This window comes from Homalodisca vitripennis, chromosome X (assembly GCF_021130785.1).
Source record: "Homalodisca vitripennis isolate AUS2020 chromosome X, UT_GWSS_2.1, whole genome shotgun sequence".
NCBI classification, from domain to species: domain Eukaryota; kingdom Metazoa; phylum Arthropoda; class Insecta; order Hemiptera; family Cicadellidae; genus Homalodisca; species Homalodisca vitripennis.
This window is the reverse complement of record NC_060215.1, coordinates 112,483,732-112,509,090: the sequence shown is the minus strand read 5'-3', so window position 1 is coordinate 112,509,090 and position 25,359 is coordinate 112,483,732. Positions and strand designations below refer to the sequence as shown.

The window sequence follows — 25,359 nt, the reverse complement described above, 5'->3', positions numbered from 1 at the left end:
CTTCAATATTTTTTTGTATTTTCCACAAATGAAGTACATACAGTAATTGAAGGAACATAGACCAAATCAGAGAAGTTTACAATAGAATAATACGAAAACAGCAACGACATTAGCAGTAAAGTTCACGAAAATACAACTACTATACAGAATGTATACAAACTAAGTTCCCCGGGTGTCCTAGACCACATACGAAATGCTATTTTACTATTACTATATATTGTATTATAGCAGCTTAACAATTTTTTTTTGTATATATAAACAAGTTTACTATTTAATTCCATTGTTATGAGAAAAATAGCATTCTCTGATGATTAAAATACATTTTTGGTCAAGTTTAGTTACAATTTAAACATTCTCTCCACCCATTATTGTTGTTGAAATAAATATAAAACTTCATTTTGGTTGCAGCCTAAAATTGTAGCTATTATAGTACAGAAAACAATCTTCATGTAATCAAGCTTGTCCAAAATATATAATAATTACTTTCACATGAATTATTACGATGACATTTAAGAAACTTGTTTCCTTTTACTCTAATAATACTTGCTTTGGTGTTAAACCAATAACGATGAGTAAAAAAATGTTAATTTGATCGGTATCAAATATAATGCTGAAATTTTTATGTTTATAAATAATCATTGGCCACAAGAACACAAGTATAATTAGCAACACAATGGACTAGTATGCATTTGGACTGGGAAACAAATTTATATGTGGTTGACTCAATCATTCCCATAACGGTTTATACGAACTAATTTATATTCAAACATATGTATCATATAAATAATAAAGAATGGTGTTAAATATACAGTAAACAATAATATTGTATACAAATACTGTACTCCCAAGTTTACAATATTATTCCTCTAAATTGGTCATATCTATGAGTCTAGGACACCCAGTATCATATTTTATATCAGTACAGCTCTAGCTCACCGTAAAATGTACACAGCAGTATATCGGCACTGTACACAAATTTATCAGTACTTTACTACACAGGACACTCGATTTCCGGGCTATGCACAGCGAGTAAAAAAATACGTCTTTATCCAAGTCTCTTTTAAGGCAGATAAGGGCAGAATCTTTACATAATAACGTTTATATTTTTAAACAATATCGTGTTCATTTCCTTTTAGTGTACTTCCAAATACCTATCGTGTTGAGAGCATTCTTACATTCATACTTAAAAAACAATACTCACTGAAAGGTATAATAAATTTCACCACCAAAATATGATTGATCATTTAGAACAAATGTGTGGCTAAATAGAGTTCACAGTTATAACCTTAGGAATATATTTAAATAAGTTTAATCGTACGTTAAATTAGCTATATTACTTACATGTCATACTTAACATTTTTCTTGAATGAATTCTACTATCCAAGAGAAACCACTTGTGTATAGTACTTATATATTATAACCAGAAACAGTTTTGAGTGTGCGGGATTATCCACACTATTAAAAAACGTTGGATCAAAAAATGTACCTTACCTAATTAAATAAAAGGTTTTGGTCAGCAAAAGCAGTTTACCCTCCAAGTCACTTACTCGCTCACTAAATGTCATGAAAATACTAGTTCAGTTTTAGTTTGAAATTTAAATGACGTATTTTTAGCTCTTTGGTAACGTTAGCAATATTATTAACTCGTTCATTATGATTTATTTTCATATTTATTAAATTTTCATTAAAACTTTAATAGAGTTACTGGATAAGGTTAACAGGGTTTATGAAAACTCGGTCTAAAGATATAGCTATTGAAATTTTTACACAACATTTATTTGGAGCTAATTTTTCGTACGTTAGTAAATTTGTATATGTTAAATTTATAATTGTTTACATTGTAGGCTCCTGTTAGTATTCTCCAATTAATGTTGACAACATTTTGAATTACCAAAATCTAGTGATGACTATTACAACTAACAAAAATAGATAGATGCTGCTTAAGAGGCAGCTGTAGTAAAACTGTCCTAAGGTTTCCCCCATAAGAACAATGTTAATTCTTATCGAATTTTACGGCCTTATTTTTTACCGTAGCGTAAGGGAGGTGTTTCGTTTTGAAGATCTTATCAATATGTTAAAAGCGCTTTATAGTTTTTCTTGTAAAGTTTTTACTTTCTTAATATATAAATGATTAAGTACAACAAAAGTTAATAATTTTCAGAATACGGTAATTAATAGAGATATCGAAAAAACTAAACAAAGCTGTTGGATGCTTAGTAGTTATATTTTTTTTAATTAGACACCTCCCATGATTCTGCGACCAACAAACGTGCATGCAGTTTCATATCGTTCTTATGGGGCCAATGAAAAGGAATTCATGATGGCCACCGCTACAGCCGGTTTTCAAGCCTAAAAGTAAAGAATACCAACTGGTTATTGTCTGAATAAAACTTAAAAAAAAAACACAAGAAGAAATACTGAATGTGAGATTTTGGTCAGTAAGCCAAAAAGGACAATATTCGAACGTTTCAATGACCTCTATACGATAATTCTTCTATTAGTAAAGCTCTGCCCTAATCTATCCCTAATGGCTGAAGGTGTGTAGGTCAGGTTATAACGCGGTGAGCCCGTAGTCTGAGGTCTTCACCGGAAGTGGTTGTGGATGAACGGGACCACAGTTGCCGTGCATGGCGGGGGCCAAGGGAGTCAGCTGCTGGCTCATCAAGGGAGTCAGGGAGTGTGAGGGGTGCAGACCCATCAGTGGATCGGGAGGTAGGTGATGGGGATCGTGGTGCATTGCTAGGTCTTCCATGGTCATCGGTACCTCTTGGGAAACGTTTCTCCTCCGATCGTTCCTCGACCTGGGCTTCTTCGCTGGAGGAGCCTGGCCGTTCTTTCTCCTCACGTTCTTCGTATTCGGAAGTTTGTTGTCTTTCTTCCACTTCATCCTCCGGTTCTGGAACCAGATCTTGATCTGCCGCTCGGAGAGGCAGAGGGTGTGTGCGATCTCTATCCTTCTTCTCCTTGTAAGGTAGCGGTTGAAGTGGAATTCCTTCTCCAGCTCCAGGATCTGGTGCCGCGTGTACGCAGTGCGCTGCCGCTTGGGTTCCATCCCCGGCTGGTACGACCCGTTCGCTGAAATAGATGTAAATTGTTAAATAGGAAATAACTCACAATATTCTTAACTTAACTTAAGAACGAATACGACTTTCCAGAACTATCCCCGTCTCTTGTAACAAGACTGTATTTATTGAATGAAACGAACGAAGACAACGTGTAGTAAATCGGTACAATTTTTTTAAACATCACCACCTCCACTTTTAAGGACAATGCTATATATTTTAAAGGAGACCAAGTTCACATACATATGAATAAAGTAGACACCTAAAGTAATATATTAATCGTCTGCAAAGATATAACGAAAAAGCAAAGCAAATTTGACACAAACTTAGCTGTTAATTAAGAAAAAAATAAAACAATGATTTCTTGAGAGATTGTGAAATATATTGCTTTCTATAATTTGTTATGTAACTACTTAGAAGTTTGTGGTTATAATGGAGCATTTCGAACAAATATCAGAAAAAACAGAGGACTGAGACCCCTGTTGTATCAGACAATATTTTATAAAGCAATGTCAAACGGGGACAAAGAAGACGAAGCATCTCATAATCCGAGATCGATAAAGGAAAAGGGTGTGAGGGTGTCGGAACAGACAAAGGAATCTTGTATCTCTAAAGGGTGTGGGAGGGTGAAGAAGGGAGGTATCCAATCATGTACGGGCCGAGCGAAGGAATGTACAATCTAACCGGAATATGTGTCCGGAATGTACATGCTGCCTGTAAGTTGGCATTTCAGCTATGTTCCTCACCGGATATTAAGCCCTGAATGCTTGCGGTTCTTCCGCTTTGGGAACAGATTTGATGGTGATGTAAGCTCCGTGTAGTGAGTTTCAGCTATGTTCCCTGCCTCATATTAAGCCCTTGTAAATTCAATTGAACTATAAATTCATGAACTGGCTATTTAAGACTGAGTTTTATATAAATTAATCGGCACGAAGAATGATAAAAGATAATTCCAGGAGTTTCAAAATATTATTATTTCAATAAAGATTAGTCAGTTAAGTTTTAATTAAGCTTTAACTACAAAAATTATATATTTGTAAGCTTTTAAGTTTTGATAATTATAAAAGTAATGAAATTTTGAAAAGGGCACTTTTCTCATGTTTTTCCGGGTTTCGTCTTCTCGTCCTCTTTTTTAATAACTGTGGAATACACAAAATATACTACACGTTTTATACCTTTAGTCATATGTTCTACTACTTTCTCTTCGTCGTTTGAGTAAAAAAAGTGTCTATAAAAGGTCATACATATTTGGTTTTTACATATACTTAGTAAAGAATAATTGCACTTATATTCGGAGCAACAGCTTAACCACAATTAAACTCTAGAAAAGGTCTAGAATATTTTCACGAAATGGGTTGCTGCGGATGGAAAAATCGTGATTTTGGGACATCATGTTCTCAAATACTACATATTATGATTTTTTTTTATTCTTTCCCTTCTTCTTTGATGTGCGCCTAGGCATTGGCTCAACCAATATTTTTGGATATGTTACCCAGTGAATAAGATTCATACATGAAACACAGGCCATGAAACTCTCCGTATATAAAACTTTTAACTGCCCCAAAAACAAATGATTCCACACGTATTTCATTACTGATTTTGGTATTCACACGAGTTTACGAGTTATTATCCATATAAATTTTATTTCTGAATTTGAAAACAACATTTACTTTACTCTTTTATTCTTAATTGCCTTTTTGGTCAAAACAAATTATAAATTACGTATCGTTGAGTTGTGACATGTAAAAAGATGTTTCAAGATAGTTATATGTTTATAACTAACTGTTTCATCCTTGCTAATTCATAAGACATGCCAATTTATGCTTAACACTGTATCCTAAATAAAATTTAAATTAAACGTATATGAGTATCTAAAACATAGAAATGAAACGTTCAGTGTTATATCAGTATTTTCCCATTCATTGCTTATGTTTCAATTTGTGTACTACATTTGGTGCTAAACAAATTAATTGAAATTGCTACTAAATAATAAACAGCTGAATAATTGTTATTATCACTTATATTTGTCCTGATATGAACCAGCCGAATCATTCCAATTGCAGCTTCAACAGATCCTATATTTATAAATTCAGTACCCTCCAGTCGCTTTATCTCATATTTTTTTAATGATAAAGGATCCATTTGTTTAGTCTGAGAAGTACATACATTGTCGGATTATAGTTATTTGCTCAAGAAGTACTCTCTATACCTACACATTGGAAGAACCACATTTATCAAGACAGGGAGAAATTAATTTATTGTGTCTATCTATACATTTTATTTGAGTTTCAACAGACTGAAGTATTCCTTTTTAAGGATTGATCTCTGTTTTTCTGAGAAAGATTTCTGTTAATTGTGATTGCAGATTTGTAGAGGTATAAAATAAATTAGTGCTTCAGTTTTCTAACTATCGTAGAATGGCTCATGTCTGCTTCGGATAAAAAACAAACCTCTTTCTGTGATTCCGTTTTCCAACAATAAAACCAATCTTATAAATATAAGTAAATCACGGAATGTTTTGCTAAGCACTAATCTGAAGAACAGCTAGACCAATTCAGTTAATTGTTCGCAGAATATTTGGTAAAACAAGATGAAGATTTATGTGAAGAAAAATATTTCATTTTTGTTTTTAATTTGGAGGAAATGGTAATATTTACGTTCCAAAATCCAAAATTAACACGAAAGCTGATCATACTTTCAGTTGAAAATCGCCGGAGGCAGAAATATTTATTTGCAATATATTTTTTTATAAGAGTGCTTGACCAGTAGTGATGCAGCTAATGTAGAACTTCTACTCTATAGACTGTAAAACCAGATTTAATGAGCAATGTTGTGAATGTTTTTTCTTTCAGGTACTTGAAATTGGTGTGCGTTATTGGTATTGTGATGTGGCGTTTTAACTGCGGCTTTAGAAAAAACAAAGAAATCAACACTGAAATACCTTAACGATCCATTCTTTCCTATACTACAGTTCGAAAAACAGCAAAACCGTTAAACGTTCTATGCGGTTATGTTTAAAGTTGCAATGATCTTAATACAGATTAGACACTGATACCAGAAGTAGATAAGAAGTAGGTAGGATCTCTCCCTAGACCGCATTAAGTCTTACGTATGTATTTACATTTTCTTCCTACAAGACTAACTCAACTATAGCATTGGAAATACCTTAGACTGAAAGCGGATGTAGTCGCTTTTTGGCCGAGGTAGATTTGAGCAACAATCATATATAGTTTTTGGATTGGGACAATAAAATAAACACAATTATGACATTGTCAGTAATTTCATTCAGTCGGAATTAAATAATACTTTTGATTTGAAACCCAAGTATTACCCCTGAAGAAATAGCAGTATCTTACAACACCAGGTGAAATGGGCTTGAAACTGCATTAGTTTTCTCATTTGTAGCTAACTAGTTTTTAATGTAAGTATCATTAGTCAACGTGATGAGTTTTCTTACAAAATATTCTGTAACGTGAAGCAAAATCAAATGAAAATTTAAACCTGTTAGTAGGATAGAATAAGGTATAAACAAAACCTTTCATTTTAATTGCAATCGGTTTTAAAATATTTAAATAAAGGTATGGATTATATCTTAGCCGATTGCATCAATCTACTTGAAATTATTTAGTTAATAAGCAGTACCGTGTTTACATCAACCAATTTTATAGGACAATATTTTCACAGCAAATCTAATTAAAGAAAAAAACATGTCATAAAATTTATATATAATTAGAATATGGTTTTCCATATTTTCTAAAAACGGCAATGGAAACGAAAGCTTGGCCCATAAGAAAATTGTATATACATAGGGGGAGAAATTATACATACAGTATATGTTTTTTCTCTCAATAAGAAACATTTGTATGCCACAGGAGTAACATAGGCTAGTGACTTTTCAGATGTAGTGAGGTGCTAACATCAACACATACTAGATAGATTAGGCTTTTTAATTTATTACAAACTACAATACTAGTAGTAACAATAAAGAGATGTTGTAGGCAATCTTGCAGAAGCTTCCCAAACTTTGTTTTTCATGGTTTGTTATCAAAAGCAAACGTACGGTGGTATTTGTAACCGTCAAATTCAGTTTAGAACAATTTGTGTTAACTTTATTGAGTGCAAGTTTTAGACTCAGTGTGCATAGTTGAAATGTTTGCTTCTATTTCTGAATGATACGTGTCACAACTTGTTGGTTTTATCTGTTCATTTGAACTTACTTTGTGGTCTGTAGGTTAGGTATGTTAGCATCTAAGTGAGAGATCAGTTTACAGATATCGCATCAAAGTTGATATTGTTTCACTAGCGAAGGTATATCTCCGAAAAATATTCTGTTACTTTTACAAACCCAGCAAGAGTAAGAGTAAGAAAAAGATTAGGTCCTATATTCCTAGATACAAAATAATTTGATCATATAGTCATTTATCTCAAACAACTAAAGCACAAAACTATGAAGCTTTAACATTTATTTTAGTTTTATAAATATTAACTTGCATAAAATAACTAGTGCTTATTCCTAAGGATTACTGAATAAACATGTGAAAGTGTCAGCTTAATATACTTGTCAACAGCAATTTTAAAACATTAACAGAAGAACAAACAAAATTTTATAATACTTATAAAAGTAATTTCCTAATTTAATATTTATATAACGTCCATAATACACAATAATTGTTAATGAAATGTGTTTCTAATTTATGTAATACATGTAATTTAATATGTAACCCATACACCATACTATAAGACTTTTTGGCGAAATATGATAACTCCAGGAAGCTGTCATGATATCTTATAATATTAATGGTAAAATTAAGCGATTTATTGTTAATGTTGTTTTAGTTCATATCTAGAAGTACTTAGGTGTTGACGGCGTTCAAATATATTTAAAGTATGGATTATTCAAGATATTCTTCTAAAACAAGGGAAAACATATAAGATGGTACACAAACAAAACCAATACTTTGAGAACAATATGATCCTGAAACCTGTAACCAAAATTGGCTACCCTCTGTTCCCTTGAACACTGCAATAACAGTCAACTAATCTGGAGTTATTTCGGACGGGGTTTCCATTAAGCAATATTTCGCAGTTATCAGCCTGTGAATGTTGAGGGTTAGCATTCTTTGGTTCTATTTATGCATTATTACGCCCTTTAGGATATTATATGATCCTTCTACCAACTCTATGGCCGTTTAAGGTAGAGCGGTTGGTTTTGTTTAGGAATACTTTTGCTTTTTATCTTTATACATATATATTGGTTACAACCCTTTAGATACCATTTCTAAGGACATGAAAAATTGAACACTTTTTATAATTACACTAGGATTGAAAGAAATATGTAGCAAAATGTAAGTACATCTTATAATTAGGCCCAAAGAAAAGGTTGATGATGATGAACTTTTTGCAGTGATTGAACATGAACGTAAAGGATGACTGAAAAAGTGGAGTTATTTTGTTTTAAAATATAAAAACACTCAATTAATTATTACAACATATTTCTATATAATTTTACAACATTAATTATATAAATATGTAAATTTCTTAAGTTATATTTAATTTAAAAAACATCATTTTTTAGTGATAAATTAGTAACAAAAGTCACTCTCTGAAGTTAAAACTCATCATCATAGATTTAAAATCTCACTTTTTAATCCTCAGTGGTTGTTATTTGGTCAGTTAACGTTAAAACACTATCTAAATATCCTACTTTAAATGCCTGTAATTCCTCATGGAATAATAAAAAATTAATATATAATTTTTATGTCTTCTGAGAAATTAATTTAAAGGGCTATGAATTTAAAGTAAATAATACTTTCTTAACCAAAAATCCATTGCACAACCTCAAGATCAAAGTAAAAAGATTGAACCATAATATTATTTTTATATTTTTTATAATGGTATATTTTATTTTTAAGTATTAACTTTATATTTTTACAAGCCTTTGATACGTTTACAAACATGGAGAGATGAAACGCAATTTTTTCAGTGTTTAGGCAAAGGTGTAGCTATATTTATATATGTTAATTCTAGTGTGTGTATACTATTGTAAGTCAAATTATCACTTCTCTTTAGAAAGAAAATTGAAATTGGATTGTTAATGTCCCTTTCTTTGAAAAATCTCATACATATTCGAATGCTATGCCATCATAAAAAGTGGATTTCACAATTGAAACTGAAAGCTGCCTTACGCCAAGAACTCTGGCACGAGGAAGAGCGAGTCCGATTCAATGTAAATACGCTGTGGAACACCCAAATATAACAAACCCGGGGCCCACACATCTAATTGGGAACAATTAAGGAAACATCTTGGGTGCAAAGCAATCTGTCATAGTGGATGACGCATTAGCTGAGTAGGCGTTACATGACACGTACATTACCACGAGAACACCAAGGTCGGTATGACGTCACCCCCTGCCCCCCTGCCTCACAACCAGGTCCTCTCTCTCACCTCCACTTGCAGTTAATAAATCATAGTGCCTAGCTAGCTACCTTGTAAGCGACCCGTGCAGACTTCTCTTTAAATAAGTCTAGAATTACGCGTTGGTGTTTAGTACGCGTTGTTTTCGTTTGTGAGCAGTTTTTCTACAATTTTATGATTGGTTGTGTATCAATATATGTGTTGTTATTGAAATACATCTAAAAAGGCGTGTTTCGTGAATAGAAAGGCCTTACGTATTAATTCATGTTCCAAATGAAGCCGGAGCGACTGACGATTCATTAAGCGTTGAGTTCACATTTACCAGTTGCCAAAGATATTTAATGTGGAATCCTTAATGTTGGTCAGAATTAGGTCCTCCAGATATCAGCAGTACTGGGGATGATGTACCACACGAAGTTCAAAACGAGAGGACCTACGTATTGTAGTCCTAAACCCAAATTAGTTAGAAGGGCAGTATTGACCACTGCAATAGTCCTTCGATAATTCCTGGAGAAAACTGGTGCCATAGAATCGGATAACGCACTTTCCGGATGATCCATCCTTCAGGTTGCGGCTCTTAGGGTGTTGATTCATGGTGGCAGTGATTAACTCTCACTATTTCCAAATATAAAGTACCTATATAGAATTATACATTTAATAATGCAGACTGTCTAAGAGGAAACCTGATTTGTACAGATGAAAAATGTACAAAACCAGACGTAGCCAGTTCGTGGTGTCCCATACTGGATATGTCTTGACTACACCTCAGGAATGAAAGTAGTCTAGATGGCTGAGATATAAATGGAGTCTTTGGTACATCGTTGTAACCGCTTCGTTTATCCAGTCGGTTCGGCACCAATACCAGTCCTCTCTGACCAAAATCCTTGCAGTTGGGATGGATTAGTATCCTTGAAACTCAGGGATCACACGGATGATGGCTAGTGGTGTTTTGATAGTGCCTTTAAACGGTCACACTATGTGAATTGTCTTTTTGTTGATATTGTTGTAATATATATCACTGTTACTTTGTTCAATTGTTATTGTTAATATTGTTCTTCTATTTATTTTTGCATTTTGTTTGCTACTTCTGTATAAGCCGGCTAATTCTAATATTTACTATTTAAGCATTGTGTTTTGCACACTATGTTAATGGTTAATCCATTAAAAATCAATAAAATGGAAATGAGCGAAAAATGGTAAGGAACGCCAAATTCTCATCAGGAATTTGTAGATCCTGGAAATTTAGGATATAAAATAACAAACAAGGTATATAACCTTTTAGACATGTTAAACGAAAACATATTGAACCAATATGGAAGCTAACTAGCTGTACGCAGCGTCCAAATAGCGCTTCGCAATTCCCTTTCTTACATAAATCCACATTTTTTCAGTTTTAAAGTCTTCTGTAATGTTACTAGCGTACATCGTAAACCGTTTGAAATGTAACCTTCGGCTTACTTTCCACCTTATTAACGAAAGAATTGACTGCTTGTGGAGACAGACTATCCCTTTACAGTCCCCTAGGCCAAAGATTGTTTCTCGGCACTTTGTGAATGAATCTTTCTTCGTGTATTGTATAAAATAGTGCAAACTGTGTTGGGTTAGTGAAACATTTTTAAGATGTAATATAATATCTTAAGTATTGTAATATCTTTGGCAATTCCACGAGGAATTTTAGGGTTTTAAAGTAGTATTAAGAAATTTCCTGTTAGGTCTACCTAAAAATAGCTGAAGATAGGTAAGTTTAATATTTTAAGTACATATATGTTTGATAAAGGTATGGGAGTACGGCTTAATATTTTAAAACCCCTAAGGTAACATCTATAAACTTTGCACAGTGTCATATGGCTATGTAAACTATTTTTCCTTGCTATTACCATGACATGCCAACCATGGGGGGACGGCCCACACAGGAAAACATGGAAATCTTAAATTGAAGCATGGGTCGAGTGATACCTCATTTGAAAGAGCTCACTTAGTAGAGTTGAATGCCGCAAACCGCATCTCAAAAGGTTTCATCCAATCAGAAATGGCGGGTTGTTTTAGGTACACATTGTGAAGTACATTATGCGCTGCCATTTCTGACTGGATCGTCGTATTCTGATGCGGTAGGTGGCGTTTCACTCTAAACATATTTCTTTTCACTGACTTTTTTTAATTAGCAAATTATGTCATAATTTATAACACAATAAATAAAATTATTTCAATATTTCTCCTCCCTCTTAGGAAATTAATTTAAAGGTATTTAACTCTGAATTAAAAAAAAAAAAAAAAAAAAAAAAAAAAAACCACCAAGTAACCAAACGTATTACGTTAAGCCGCCTTCACGAAGCACTTAGTTTTAGAACTCTAGAAAGCTGTAACCTGTTTAATAAATTAATTGTTACTTATACTTTTACTAAAATTTCTACAGATTGTTTAACACACCGTAAAGTTTTAGATTAGTGTGGTAAACATTCCAGTGTGCTATCATAAGTTTACTACAGAAATTAATTTATTTTATTTCAATAGTTGTGTAGCCATTCGAACCGGATTTCTCTCAGTAGCATTCACCGTAATAAAAATTAATTATAAATAAAAGATATTCACAATGGTGACTTGCTGTTTTTTATAACAGCATGGTGACCTTTAATAACATTTTCTAAGGTAAAAGTTGTTTAGACGAATTATATTTCTGACACTAACCACAGCTGAAACTGGTCCAAACCCTGTATAAGGAACAACAATTTTTATCAACCTAAATAAAAAAAAGCAGTGATCTCGTTCAGAACCCTAGGCCAGAGAACCCGGTACCCTATTAAATTGCCTAAAAATACTAAAACAAACAATAATCTTGAGTAAAACTATGTCACGTTAGCAAACTAAACTAGCGCATATAGAACAAAATTCTAGCAATTCTTTTCTGTAGTTAACTAAATTTATAAATAATCAGTCACTGATTCTTTCTTAAAATTACGATTCCAAGGCCAACAACATATATTCCTGTGGTGCACTATTTCCTATCCAAGAGTCTGGCGTGGGAAGAAGCTCTTGGATATATTAATATAAAATATATTCTGTATTTCTAAAGACAAGGATAGGACTACGTCACATTTTCTCACATTCTTAGGATCTTTCTGGCAGTCGTTTGATAAGTTAGGGCCTTATATCTCGGGTTGTGACAGAATTGTGGGTAGACTTCTCCAAGGCATTTATTTGAACGTTAATACAGCAAGGAGACAGAAAAAGCATTAAAAGGCCAGATGCCTGATCATCTTAAGTAAGACAATTGAAATATTTCTTTGCCTTTTCTGGCATATTTACATTCTTTATGTGCTGCTTCTGTTGTTAGCAAGTACAAAACATATTACAGAATGTTTACGAATTGCTTAGAATGTCTAATTAGTGAGGTATTAACTCATTTTGAGTTATTATTCTGTTTACTTACTTATTTTAATCACCACTAAATGTCATGTCATACTAATAGCATTTTACATCGGGTGGGAATTAAATTCCATAAATATTGTACAAAGTTATATACATGAGACACTGTGACCCATGTCGAGTATTACAATCGTAATGGTTCCTGAAATATGAGATCAGTGAATTGATACGGACACCACGTGACAGCTACAATATAAATTAATAAAACCGGAAGTTAAGTGGCAGGTGGACGATGTCCTGTCGTGCCTTAGTGTTACTTCCTGTTGCGTATATTCAAACCGTTACTTACAGCCGTCCTGACACAGTCATAACTCAAGATTACTGTCTTTTCATGTAAATAAGCACACCGAGAAATACAAAAGCTAACTTTCCACAGACAAACTTTGCTCACCATAAAGTGTTTTGTGTATAGTTTCATATTTTTCAAATACAAAGTGATTTACAACCAAAATGCATTAATACAGAAAAAAATAATAATATTAAACAAGCTTCATTTTGAAAATGGCTTCTTAAAAACTCTACACTCAAATATCTTTAAAAACGTCATATGTAAAAAGTTACAGTTATTATATTTTATTTACACAATTTATTTACAAATTCAGCAATGCCAAGTTTTAGAAAGTCGGTTGGTAAAAAAGAGAGATAATTCACTTAAAAAACTAATGTAAAGGCTAATGATTGTGGTATGATTTAATGAAAACACAGAAAAATATAAATTTCAACAGTCTACAACAAATTTAGACTTTAGATTATAGTTTGGTAAAATACCAAATATATTTATTAATAAATGTAACTTGTGCTTTTTCTTTAAAACAGAGTAAAAATGAAATTTGGAAAGGTTAGCTTGACTCTAGTGGAATGGTTCAAGATGAACAATCAACCTGGTAGTGGGAGTATTGAACATAGCGTATAACTAAAACCGCGGAAATTGTTTTATTTTCAAACTTAGTTTGCCCTCGTCTAATATAAAGAGTATTTTCAATTTATTTAGAGTCCAATTTAAATAAAGGTTTTCTGTATTTTATAAATATTTGTTATTTTAACATATTTTTATCAAAAGAAAGCTACAAATCCTGCAATTGTTAAGGATATTATAACCACAATCCAACAATCTAATTTTATAATCAGGTGATTAAAGTAGCTAAAATTAAAACAGCTAATTCTTATGACAGTGCTGCCACATGACAGTATGATATTGTGCATACTCGGCTTTGTAAAAGGAATCAATTCCTTCATTTTTTAAAATGTGGGCAAATGAAATAAAATGTTTCTTTTTATATTATATGTTGTTTTAAAGGTATTTATTTTTAAACTTTCTAAGAAACAGCTTGCAAAAATCACTATTTTTCTGTTATTATGTCTTTGGGTTATAAAGCTAGATACCAGATTTTTTTTAAAAACAATCCGTTCTCAAAGATTAGAAAGTATGATACAATTTGAAACTAACATGCTATTGTACTAGTAAGTCAAAAAATCTCAGTAACAGTCATTTTTAGACACTTATCGTCATATAATGTCTACTTTTATCAATACAGCTGATTACGACACTACAGTTAATAGTCATGTTTACCAACTATCCAAATACCATTAAAAAATGGGATTTTAACAATAATGTTACGTAGGTAACCCACAAAGAAGTTATAACGTATATATATATATATATATATATATATATATATATATATATATATATATATAATTTCAATTAACATTGAATCGCAAAAAGTACTTGCTCCGCCGGGAGTACTTTTTGCGATTCAATGTTAATTGAAATTAAATAAGGCTATTGCCATTTATACAATTTAATGCAAATATATATATATATATATTTATTTATTTATTTATATGTATGTGTGTGTGTGTGCGTGTAGTATTTTTGAAATCAGTAAAATATCGACTTTCTTTTGATTAAGTAAAAAATGGGTTGTTGCGTTAAAAATTGACTTGAACCCAGAAGCTCCGTCTTGCCGGTAGTGTAAAATTGTAATTATAATATTTTAAAACTAGAAGAAATTTCAAGCTGATTTCACGGGAGAAGCTTTCAATTACAAAAGTGTATAAGAGAGCTGCAACAGTTTGCAATTCTTGGCTGAAAACAGTTTTTGAGCGCACTGGGTGAACGACGAAACTAATAATTAACTTAACCCCATTGATTTGATGATCTTATTACGCACAACTTTGTCCGTTTAATCTTTGCTCTATATCTTATAGTTTCCAAGACCCCTTCAATGTGCATGAATTTTGAAACACACTGTATAATGATAGCTATTGATTTCTATTAATTCTGCGATTTAGGATTCGTTTGACAGATATAGTATCTTTATAGCTGACGCAGCAAAATGACTCCGTAGAATGGACTTCCTCCAAAGATAAACAGTTATTGATTGTCTTACACGGTTGTCGTTTAAGATCTCTTCTAAAAAGAACAGCCGAGAGAAGTTGGATCTATAGAGTTTTCTAGGTGTTGGACACTCAACTGCAATCGTGGGATTACCGCGATTGACAAGCACCAGCTGTTACACATATACAAAAAGTTAGAAAACCACTTCTTAGAATCAATTGTATTCTTCTACTGAAACGTAAAAAATAATGTAAGTACAAAACGAGGCTGTCTGAGGTTGAATGTTCGTGATTAAATAAAGGATGGCCTAGGTTAACGCGGGCCAGTGTGAATCCGAAATCTATAAGGCGTCAGAAGGGGACAACGGTGCGGAATAGACATTTGATGATGCCCATTAATCAGAAAGACCTCACAATGAGAGATGTTACAAATGAGGTCCTCTACAGGTACAAATGTGAGGGTCACGGGCGGCTGAGGGGTAGTGTGCGGTGTCGGCGATATAGGCGGCAGTCCTTAACTGTAAGTGTTTGGAACAAATAAGTTCAGTTCTATCCGACCTTATAGACTTTGCAGTATTGAAAGAACCCTGAAGTAATTTATTACGGTCTTACTTCAACACTCTTCAGTGTTACTGCAATGAAAGGAGTCATCACATACATTAGTTCCTAAAGAGTAAAATTTAACAGTCATTATTTTTAAAATCAGTAATGTTTATTTCTTCATTTATTAATAGTAATTATTAAACTTATTGAAAACCATGCCGTAATACTTCCAAAGCACAACAATTTATATTTTAACTCATAAGAACCTACATTTATATTGTAAGCACCGTCATTTGTTGTTTGAAGTTAGTTTTTGACGATGGATGTATGGATTTTGAGGAAACATGGTTTTTTGGATATTTTCCATTGTTCATTGACACAATTAATTGGATAGGTTCATAAATGGAATGAAAATATATTTGTTCGTTTAATCGGAAATGCATATTTACAGATGAAACAATAATTTACAATACTTTTTATGTATGGTCAATAGAGCTTAGGAGTAAACATCGTTGATTTCTAGCTCAAATAATTTTACAACAAGACGAATTTTTCACACAGCTTTTGTTATAGCAAAGTTGGATTTTAACATTGCTATAACTGTAAATATTTGAAAATACGAGTTTCTGTCAGTTACTGGAGGAGCGGTTACGGTTGTTCAACATGATATCATCAGCATTATCTGAGAAAGATATTTTATTATTATCATGATAATAGTGAAAGGTATTTTATACCTTTTTTAATAGATTAACATTGGCTTTAAATTATTTTTCATACTTTATAATAAGCAGTGATCATTTTACATGTGGTGGAGTACTGTCTTTGAAATTATCAAAGCTAGTTTTTACATTTATAGGGATATAATCAATTATGATTCCTCTAACGAAGTCTTCCGCCTTGTCGAAACATTGCTCACACAGTCAAATCTTGAAATATTTCGTCCTCGCAGAGAAGAGCCATCCATCCTCAGTCGCAAGGGATGTTGAACTGCATTTTAACACTGGCCGTGTAAGACTAAGAACTAAGATCATTCCACTACTTTAACTTCCAGCGCAGTGTTTATAATAACTTTTTTAAATATGTTCATGGACAAGGTTTGAGATATTAAACCAGAAATCGATGACCATTTTATTATGACCTGAACAAACTAGGGCTAATAACTATACGAAGTTCAAGAATCAATTTTTTAAGTTTAGGATTCTACAATCCAAAGTTCTGGATTTTAACATATTTTATAAAGTTATTTCAGTACATTAAAAGTAGCCTCTGCACACCACGGTACCATTTGACAGCTCAGGTAATGCAGGAAGAGGGATTGCGAATTTGTGGTGTGTTAAGGATGTAAAGGGTCTATAATCCTTCAGGGGCTACAGTTCCCCGGACAGAGAACAGAACATCTGAAGTAGATACAATCTGTGGCCATAAGAATGGTGATGCGCACGAGATGAAGTGCCCTCCAGCCCTCAGTGTGAAGGTGTCCCGGAGGGTGGCGAGGGGACGGACTAAGATTCCAACAAATCAGTCTTATTTAGACCGATATTATCTACGGCAGGTAAGCTGTACAATGCCACTCATCTACCACCCCTCAAGACCACCCTAGCTCCTCGATATGACTGATCTCTGGCTATCAAACCCTTGTTATTTATAGTTCCCTCCTGTGAGTCACTCTCCCCGCCTCACGTCGGTAAACATATTAGGGTTGTTAGTCTGTGATATTAGATCTAGATGTGATACATCGTGTGTCATAAATCTTAGTGTAATGCTGTAAGTGGTATTAATAGACTAGCAACGAAAGATAGCACCATTAGGTTTACTGAGGTTTTAACAATTTCGCATTAGTTATGGTGTAGACCTAAATTAATTATTTCATGGATTTAATTTCCTACACGTATGTGAAATTAAAATACAAACCATCCGTAGTTTAAAACTGTTGGTAAATATAGGTAAAATGTGCTATATTACAAGTTAAATGCGCAAACGGTCTCGAACAATCAATGAATCATAAAGAAAAGCTTTGATAAAATACCTTTTACTCTTTCTAATAGGGTATAAAAATGTTGAAGTTGTCAATACATTTTTTTATTACATATTAAAGGATAAAATTAGAAATACGACAAAATTCTTAAAATGTGGGCTATGTCAGATTTTACATGAATTTTGAATGAACGGAATTTTAGCTTTGATATAATAACAAACTCAGCCTAGAATTATGAGCCAAATAAAATTTTCTCTTCATTGTTTTGTGTTTACAAGTGGTTTGGTTGTAGTTTTATCTGGAAAGTTCTCGAGAATATGCCTATTATATATTTATTATTCAGTTCCGTTCAAAGATAGTTCTTGATCTTAAATTGCAACTATAGTTAATAAGAATTGGGAGTTTCTAGAACCTATTGGCTAACAATGCGTTTCACAAGTAATCTTATAGGCCTTGACTTTCATTTCGAGTGCTTTGAAAATTTGCTTTGTTTAGTCTAATTCAAGCAAAGGACGTTTTACAGCTAATTACTTTTCTTAGAATTAGTAAATAAATAAGTATGAAAAACAGGCAGTTTGAAGATATCTTGAAGAAATTAGTAAAGACTGTAATTCTGCATTGTTTCAAGATTTTGTGTTAAAGCAACTTGAGATACAAATTTCAAAAGGAAATTAATTATATTCAAATCATAGTACTCTTTGTTATATATGTTCCTAAAACTGCATAATGGTTGGAGAGTACATTAGTTGTAAAAATGTAAAAAAGGTTACATTTCAAAGAAACCGTCTCGTATACGGATTGTGTGAAGTTTACTCCAAACCGATCTCTATTCGTACGAAAGATCCCGCGTCCAAACCCGCCATTGTATATTGTTGAGTACCAGAAGGCAAGTCATTAGAGATGGGATTTATTTGTTTGACCTTGAACGTAGTCAGCTGACGCGTTGTGGACAGCTGTACAATTAGCCATCAGCAGTACAATATCTCATTATCAGCCCGGACGACACGGCCGCGGCCCGTCTCTACGCAAGGCACGGCGGTCCCGGCCTGAGTTTCCGTTCTCCAACCTCAGAGGCATCGCTGGAGTCATCTTCTACAACCTCAGAGAAAGCAAGTGTCGCGCCGTGATTTGCACTTTCGATTTGATTCATTATCTTGGTCCATTGGCAGATTCTGTAGTATTTTCACAAGCTCGTAAATAAAAGCACGTTCCTAGAAATTATCTCAATCTACCTGCGATCTCATATTTGTCAGGATATTGTTACGGTTTATTTTGGCACTCATGTTAACCTAAGCTCCATAAATAAATTTTAGTTATAAAAGTTGACGACCCGATCTTGGATTAACATTTTCCTGGTGAAAACACGGAACCAATTATTAAAAGATCCTAGCAGCGAATAAGAAGTTTCCAGAGTGTAACAATCGTTAGAGTAAATGTAAGTGGTATCACCCACGGAGCGTGCAGTTTTCACAGATAAGTGTTGTTAATAGGAAGAAGTGTTAAAATATTTTGATGTATCGAATCCCCTGTAGAGAGGATTTTGAGATTGACAGGCTAAGACTAGTTTTTACGTAGCCCCTATATTTCCAGAACTAAACAGCCACTTCTAATACGACATAACTCTGGAACATAACTCTCTCATGTGGAGAGAAGGCATCTTTGTGACTTTGATTGTTTGTGATTGCATTTTCATTCAAAATTATAGCTCAATCTTTATTACTTTATAGCGTAAATTGGTGGCGAGATGCGGTTGGTGGCTTATATTATTGTCATGAATCAACGGATTAAAAACCTAACTATCTGAAGAATTCCAAAAATGCCCAGATTCATATAATATACATATAAGTCAAAGATAAACTAAACCAATTTGTTATTAGGGCCTTTACAATGGTTCTAAATGCATTTTAACCACTTCGAGCTGGATATATGTATGTATCAGGTTCAATTTGCATATTTCCTCATGTCCCGTTTCCTACTCTTGAACCATGAAAATCTTGCATGAGGAACACACTGTTTGATCATTCTGTGGCCTTCACGTTTCATATTGAAAATAGATATATCTATTTAACAACTTTGGAGGCATATTGCATTTTTTTATTCACCCAGATTCTTATCAGCAAGTATATAGAAACCGACTATGTAGTTCGCAATTTATAATATTGAGTTTGTATAGTGTTCGCTGTTATTGGAGCACTGAGTAAGAAAGTATTCAACACCTTCAATGCGAGATAGGGGTTATATAACGACTTCAGGACAGCCGGGATAATAGAAGCGATTATATGCCACAGTTTATGTGTTAAACTATGATACGGTACATCTATAGCTACTGTGTATGTTGTGATATTATAAAAAATAGTACACTAGGTACAAAAATTAAGCCTAGTAGTATGAAGTAACAAGTCTACAAAAACAGCTGGCTGTGGAGGTTGAATGCATAATTCACGGCAATAAAACGAGTGGTCTTTAGTTTAATCTACAAACCAGTCTACCCTCTTTAGGTGAACGCCATGTTTAAAACAACCCCGCCTTGAGCCCTATCAAGCAAGGAACAATACAGGCTCCAGCACAGCACCCTGCGGCAGTGATGGCGACCGCATTCACAATAGCTGACCTTCGCTCCTTTAAAACTTGTTTTTGTTTTGTTTTTTGTGTGCGTGTGTTGGGCGCCCCGCTGTTACAATATGGCCCACATTCTGCCGCCTTGCCGCAGCGCGCCTCGCCTCACATCACGGCCCCGCATCGTGGCCAAGTACAGTAAGTGAGTCTCCACACTCGTTTACATTATCCATCACCAGGCCAAATTCTGTAATTTCAACTCTACGAAGATTAAAGTTGCTAATATGTGTACACTGTGCATTACCGGGCAGTAAAAATTTGACGTACTATTCCGAACTCTAGGGTTTATTTTCAGAACGATTATGTTCCAATTAATAACTAAACTGTTTCTCAATACATGTACTAGTATTTCACGCACAGTGGTTTTTATTAATAACAATCTGTAGGTTTAAACATGCTAAGTGTACATCAATAACTGTAACTGTAAACACAACGAAATTACTTAGACATAAAAATATTTATTCGAATTTTATTATATTGATGAATTTCATAGAAAATCTAAGAAAAATTAAATAATAGATATAATAACTACCAATATTTGGTTTGCTAATGATACAATAAGCAAATCTTCATATAATTTAACAGGAATTAACGTTCGTTGTTTACAACTAACATTGAAAATAATTCAAATTTAAAACATTATACAACCATTTACTCTCTAATGTTGAAATTTTAAACTTTTTTTGCGTCTTCTGTATCAATATAGTTGCAATGAAAAGCTCTTTGAATTTAAATTTCCTTTTAACAGCCTAACAAATAATATTTTAAGCCTATAGAATGGAACAAGCACTATAATTTATATGTTGAACCCTTTTCAACGTGCTAGGCTAACAATTATTGAATAAAAAGAATGTTGGGTAAGCTATCAACATGTGTTATTATATAAATACAGAAATATGAAAATAAATTCCATTACAATGAACGCTTTATTTGTAAAAGAATATATTTACATGTATTTTATACCCATCCGTATAGTGTTTACCGATAAAATCTTTACGATTGAACTGTGACAGTATTTTAGGTCAGATAAAGCTTTATATACAAATATGAAGTTTGTCTGAACCTGAAAATATCAAACATCTAGGAAGATCCTTTTGAGTTCAAAATAAATTATTACTCTTTCGTTCATTTTCTTTAAATGCTCCACCGATTTGAAATTGAAACTCTGGAGTTTCTAATGTATTTTGTTGCTATTATTTTGATTTAGTTAGGGTTCTTACCTACCTTATAACCTCCTTATATATATTATCGCCGTAGAATGGGGTTTTGTGCCAGTACCCCTTTATGCTTCCATCTGTTTAAATTATGCTGGTTATTCCCGGCAGGGGAATTTTCTCCTACAAAGAATCCTACCACGAAACTCCATTTTAAAAAACAGTACATCGCAACCAGATGCTATAGTAAAATCTAATAATATAAATAAACTTAGTTTTAGGTACAGAGTATTGTCTATTTAAAGAAATAATTCCTCTTCCTATATCCCTTAAACTCCACCGATATGTATTATGGGCAAACATACGGGTTTATTTACTGTCAACTCGTGAAATCCATATTTTGGTGAAATATAGTATCTAATATATACACAAAATTATTAATTTTCTAAAATTTTCTAGATAAGCAGTGCAAGTCGAATGCAATTCAGAATACACGGTATTTTTCAGGAAACGGAGGTAACTACTTATAATAATATTTTACTATTAAATAAGTTGTAAAAGAACTAAAGAGAGAGAAAAAATAAAACAAATATTCTTTATTTCATATTTTATTTACAAAGAAGGACAAAATCAGGAGTTTGTTATAGTTATATGTCAGACTAGACTGATTAGTAATTCTTAGGAATTAATAATATATTATTAAAACTAATATCGTGATAGGTTCCTCAAAAATATTTATTTATTTTCATTTTACTTAATAAATAAATCTTTAAAAAAATTTAAGATACATTTAAATATACTAACTTATCAGCGCGTGATTTGCCATATTTTTTGTCTTTGGATTTTTGTAAATGTGATGCAATTTTTCTGTTATAGATTTTTTCTTACCTGTTACAATGTGAAACGTTCGCGTGTGTTAACCTTCACGATATGCTGAATCACGTACAAAATATGTAATTTACAAGTAATACCACACATGAGTTAGAACAACTGTACCGAATCCAAATGCTTTCAAAATAAGGACTTTAGTATATAATTTGTGTCCGAAAGAATTTTAGAATAGTAACTATGGATTCGCCATTCACCCGCCATGAAGAAGAACCATTTAAGATTCCTCACGCCTAGCCGATATCGGAGAGAATAGGCATTGATAATTCGAATGTATCAAACTAGGGAAGCGAGGGGGGCAAGAGCCACTTGCCAGGCGGTACGATGGAGAGGGTGGCGGCTTCGGCAGGACAAGGAGAAAATGGAGATTGATGTGTGGGTGTGATTCCTCAGATAAATGCCATCAATATTCAGTCCGATGTTTCTCAACAAGAGGTGGTCCCCATTCTTCTTCTTCGGATATATAAATGGGAAAGTCAAACTCGGCCACTATCAGCGAACATGTCATCATGAATCGTGTTTATTCACCGAGAGATGCTGCTTCCGTTTCGAATATTATCTTTTCTTTTATATCATTACGTCATCATTGAAGGGTTTCTTTAAATTTTAAAACGGTAATATACGGAACGTAAGCAAATTCCTTTGCTGAGTATCTTTTGTATTCTATTTCTGTTAAGAATTGGTAAAGATCAAAATTGTAAAAATACTGTTTAATCTTTATTTTTTATTCTTTTTTTTATTTTTGTGAAAATAAAAGTATCACGTTTTAATATTTTAAGGATTCAGCATTTCCTTAAAATCGCGGCGTTGCCTGTGCGTCCGTCAATCCGTTAGAGTATTATCTCTTGATAGGAGGGGTGTACAGACTTGGTAGGCATACACAGTTCCTAGAATTATATGGAATATGATTTCAAATTACCAAAGATACAGTCAAGGAATTTTATACTAGTAGCAACGTAAACTAATTTTTCTGTAAGGACTTTTTAACTTATTTTCCTTTAAAAGATAATTTTCTGCTATGGCTGTAATTATGTTTAAGACATTTTAGAGAATAGCCGTTAATCTTCGAACACTATTAGAACTCCATTACTCATGGTTTGAAGATACCATTCGCAACCTCTTTCCACAACTCTCTGTAAAGAGTAAGTGGCCGCCAATGCCTCCATGCTTGTACATCTCGGTTCTTGATATTGCTACAATAAAACGATACGAAAGAGAGTCGAAGAGCTCAACAGAACGTAACGAAAGTCTTTAACTAAGTGACTTTAAATTTTTCCCGGGCTGTAGTACCCTAACTGCACTTTGACCTTTTGACCTCCAAACCAATAGAGTTATTCCTAGGACCAAGAGGAATCTATGTAACGTACCAAATCTCTAGGACAATTCTGTCAAGAGATATCATAAACAACGACACTATTTCAAGCAGGGCCTATCATATCCTTAATAAATCGTAATAGATAACATCAATTAAAATACCTTTGGAACAAAGTGAAGGCTAGGTTGTTACTCACATTTAAGAAAAATAAAATTTGAATATTTTGTAGGAAAATTGCTCCATTTTCTATTAAGGCAGTAAACCGATGACAAATTTGGAAGTTACAAATTTAGAGTTAGATTAAAAACATACACATTCGTAGGCCTGTGTATATCCATTTCACTTACTATTCAAGAAATTTAGCACATGTTTAGTATAATTAACAACAGCCGAGGTATAAAATTATTTCTCTTGAAGGTTTTTGACGAATGTTGCTTTTCACCCTTGAAAGTAAATCTGCTCCAAAGACAAGCAATTCGAACATTGTGTATGCTTCCATAAAAAAGGTAATAAAGTATAAAAATTTAAATAATTTTAGAAAATGTTTCATTGATTAGGACGAATATTAAACACTAAAAAAAATTTTATCATTTCATAAAAGTGTACACAATGATTTATAATTCCAAGTCCCTTCACATTTATACATATTCAACCTCTCTTTTAATATTGTAATTGCCTTCTTTTTCATATTGCAACACTGTTTATGCATAATCTTTTAATTTATTAAAATTTAGGCAGTGAAGTAAATCCTTTGATTACCCTTGTTTGTGCCTTCTCACCATCCTCAAGTTGTCTGCAATCTAAATCCGTTGCGTAGGTTTCATCACTGAAATCTATGATCGACCCCTACCTGAAGAGATGCAGTAAGATCGAAACGAAATGAAAAATCTGTGAGGAGAGGTAAGGCTACTCTGTTACTAGTACTCAGTTTTTCGATCTCGGAAAACTTGAGGGTGCTGAGAAGGTACACGTAATTGTAATTGTAACCTTGAATAACACCACAAATAATTATACCGTATTTCAAATCCTTTGTATCGCACCATTTTTGTTTAGCTGTTATTATACATCAATAATGTTTTGATGTTTAAGAAATTAATTTAACACACAGTTCGTTTGTGTGTGATTGGCCACTCAAGCAGACTCGTTTATCTAATTTACTTCTACCATGCCATGCCATTAGCCTCACATTTTCGCTCACTTTATGCAAAGAGCAGTTGTGTTGGTTAATTGATTTCCAAATGAAATGTTTTAGTTTTACAACATCAAAAGCTAACATATAATTGAAATGGTTAAATAAGTCACTTTTCTCTAAAAATAACTTATTACATAATGTTCCTCACACTGTATTAGTCCTATGTCGTGACGGCGCGTCGTATCCTAGCCTTTGCCCTAAAAGTCTAGGGTCCGGACCTTGTTGGCTCCAATTTTAATCGGACGACGGCTTGGAAATATGCAAATCCCTTTTTTAATGGTCTCTAATCACTAAAACCCTTATACTAATACAAGTTATAATGATTAATTTAAAAAAATTATAATCCTTTAATTTACTTACTAATTATCGGTATTAGAAGTGATGTGATCCTTTTGCGACATTTTGGGAACATCCTACAACCGAGAGTTGACAAACT

General features: G+C 33.1%; 1 protein-coding gene across 1 annotated transcript in view; it reads right to left on the bottom strand.

Moving 5' to 3' along the window:
- Positions 1 to 552: 552 nt before the first annotated feature.
- Positions 553 to 25,359, bottom strand: part of LOC124368576 (homeotic protein deformed) — a 61,214-nt gene continuing 36,407 nt past the window's right edge. Inside the window, exon 2 of the mRNA XM_046825819.1 lies at positions 553 to 3,075. Coding sequence (XP_046681775.1) covers positions 2,552 to 3,075 — 524 coding nt within the window. The 3' untranslated portion in view covers positions 553 to 2,551. The remainder of the gene's footprint in view (positions 3,076 to 25,359) is intronic.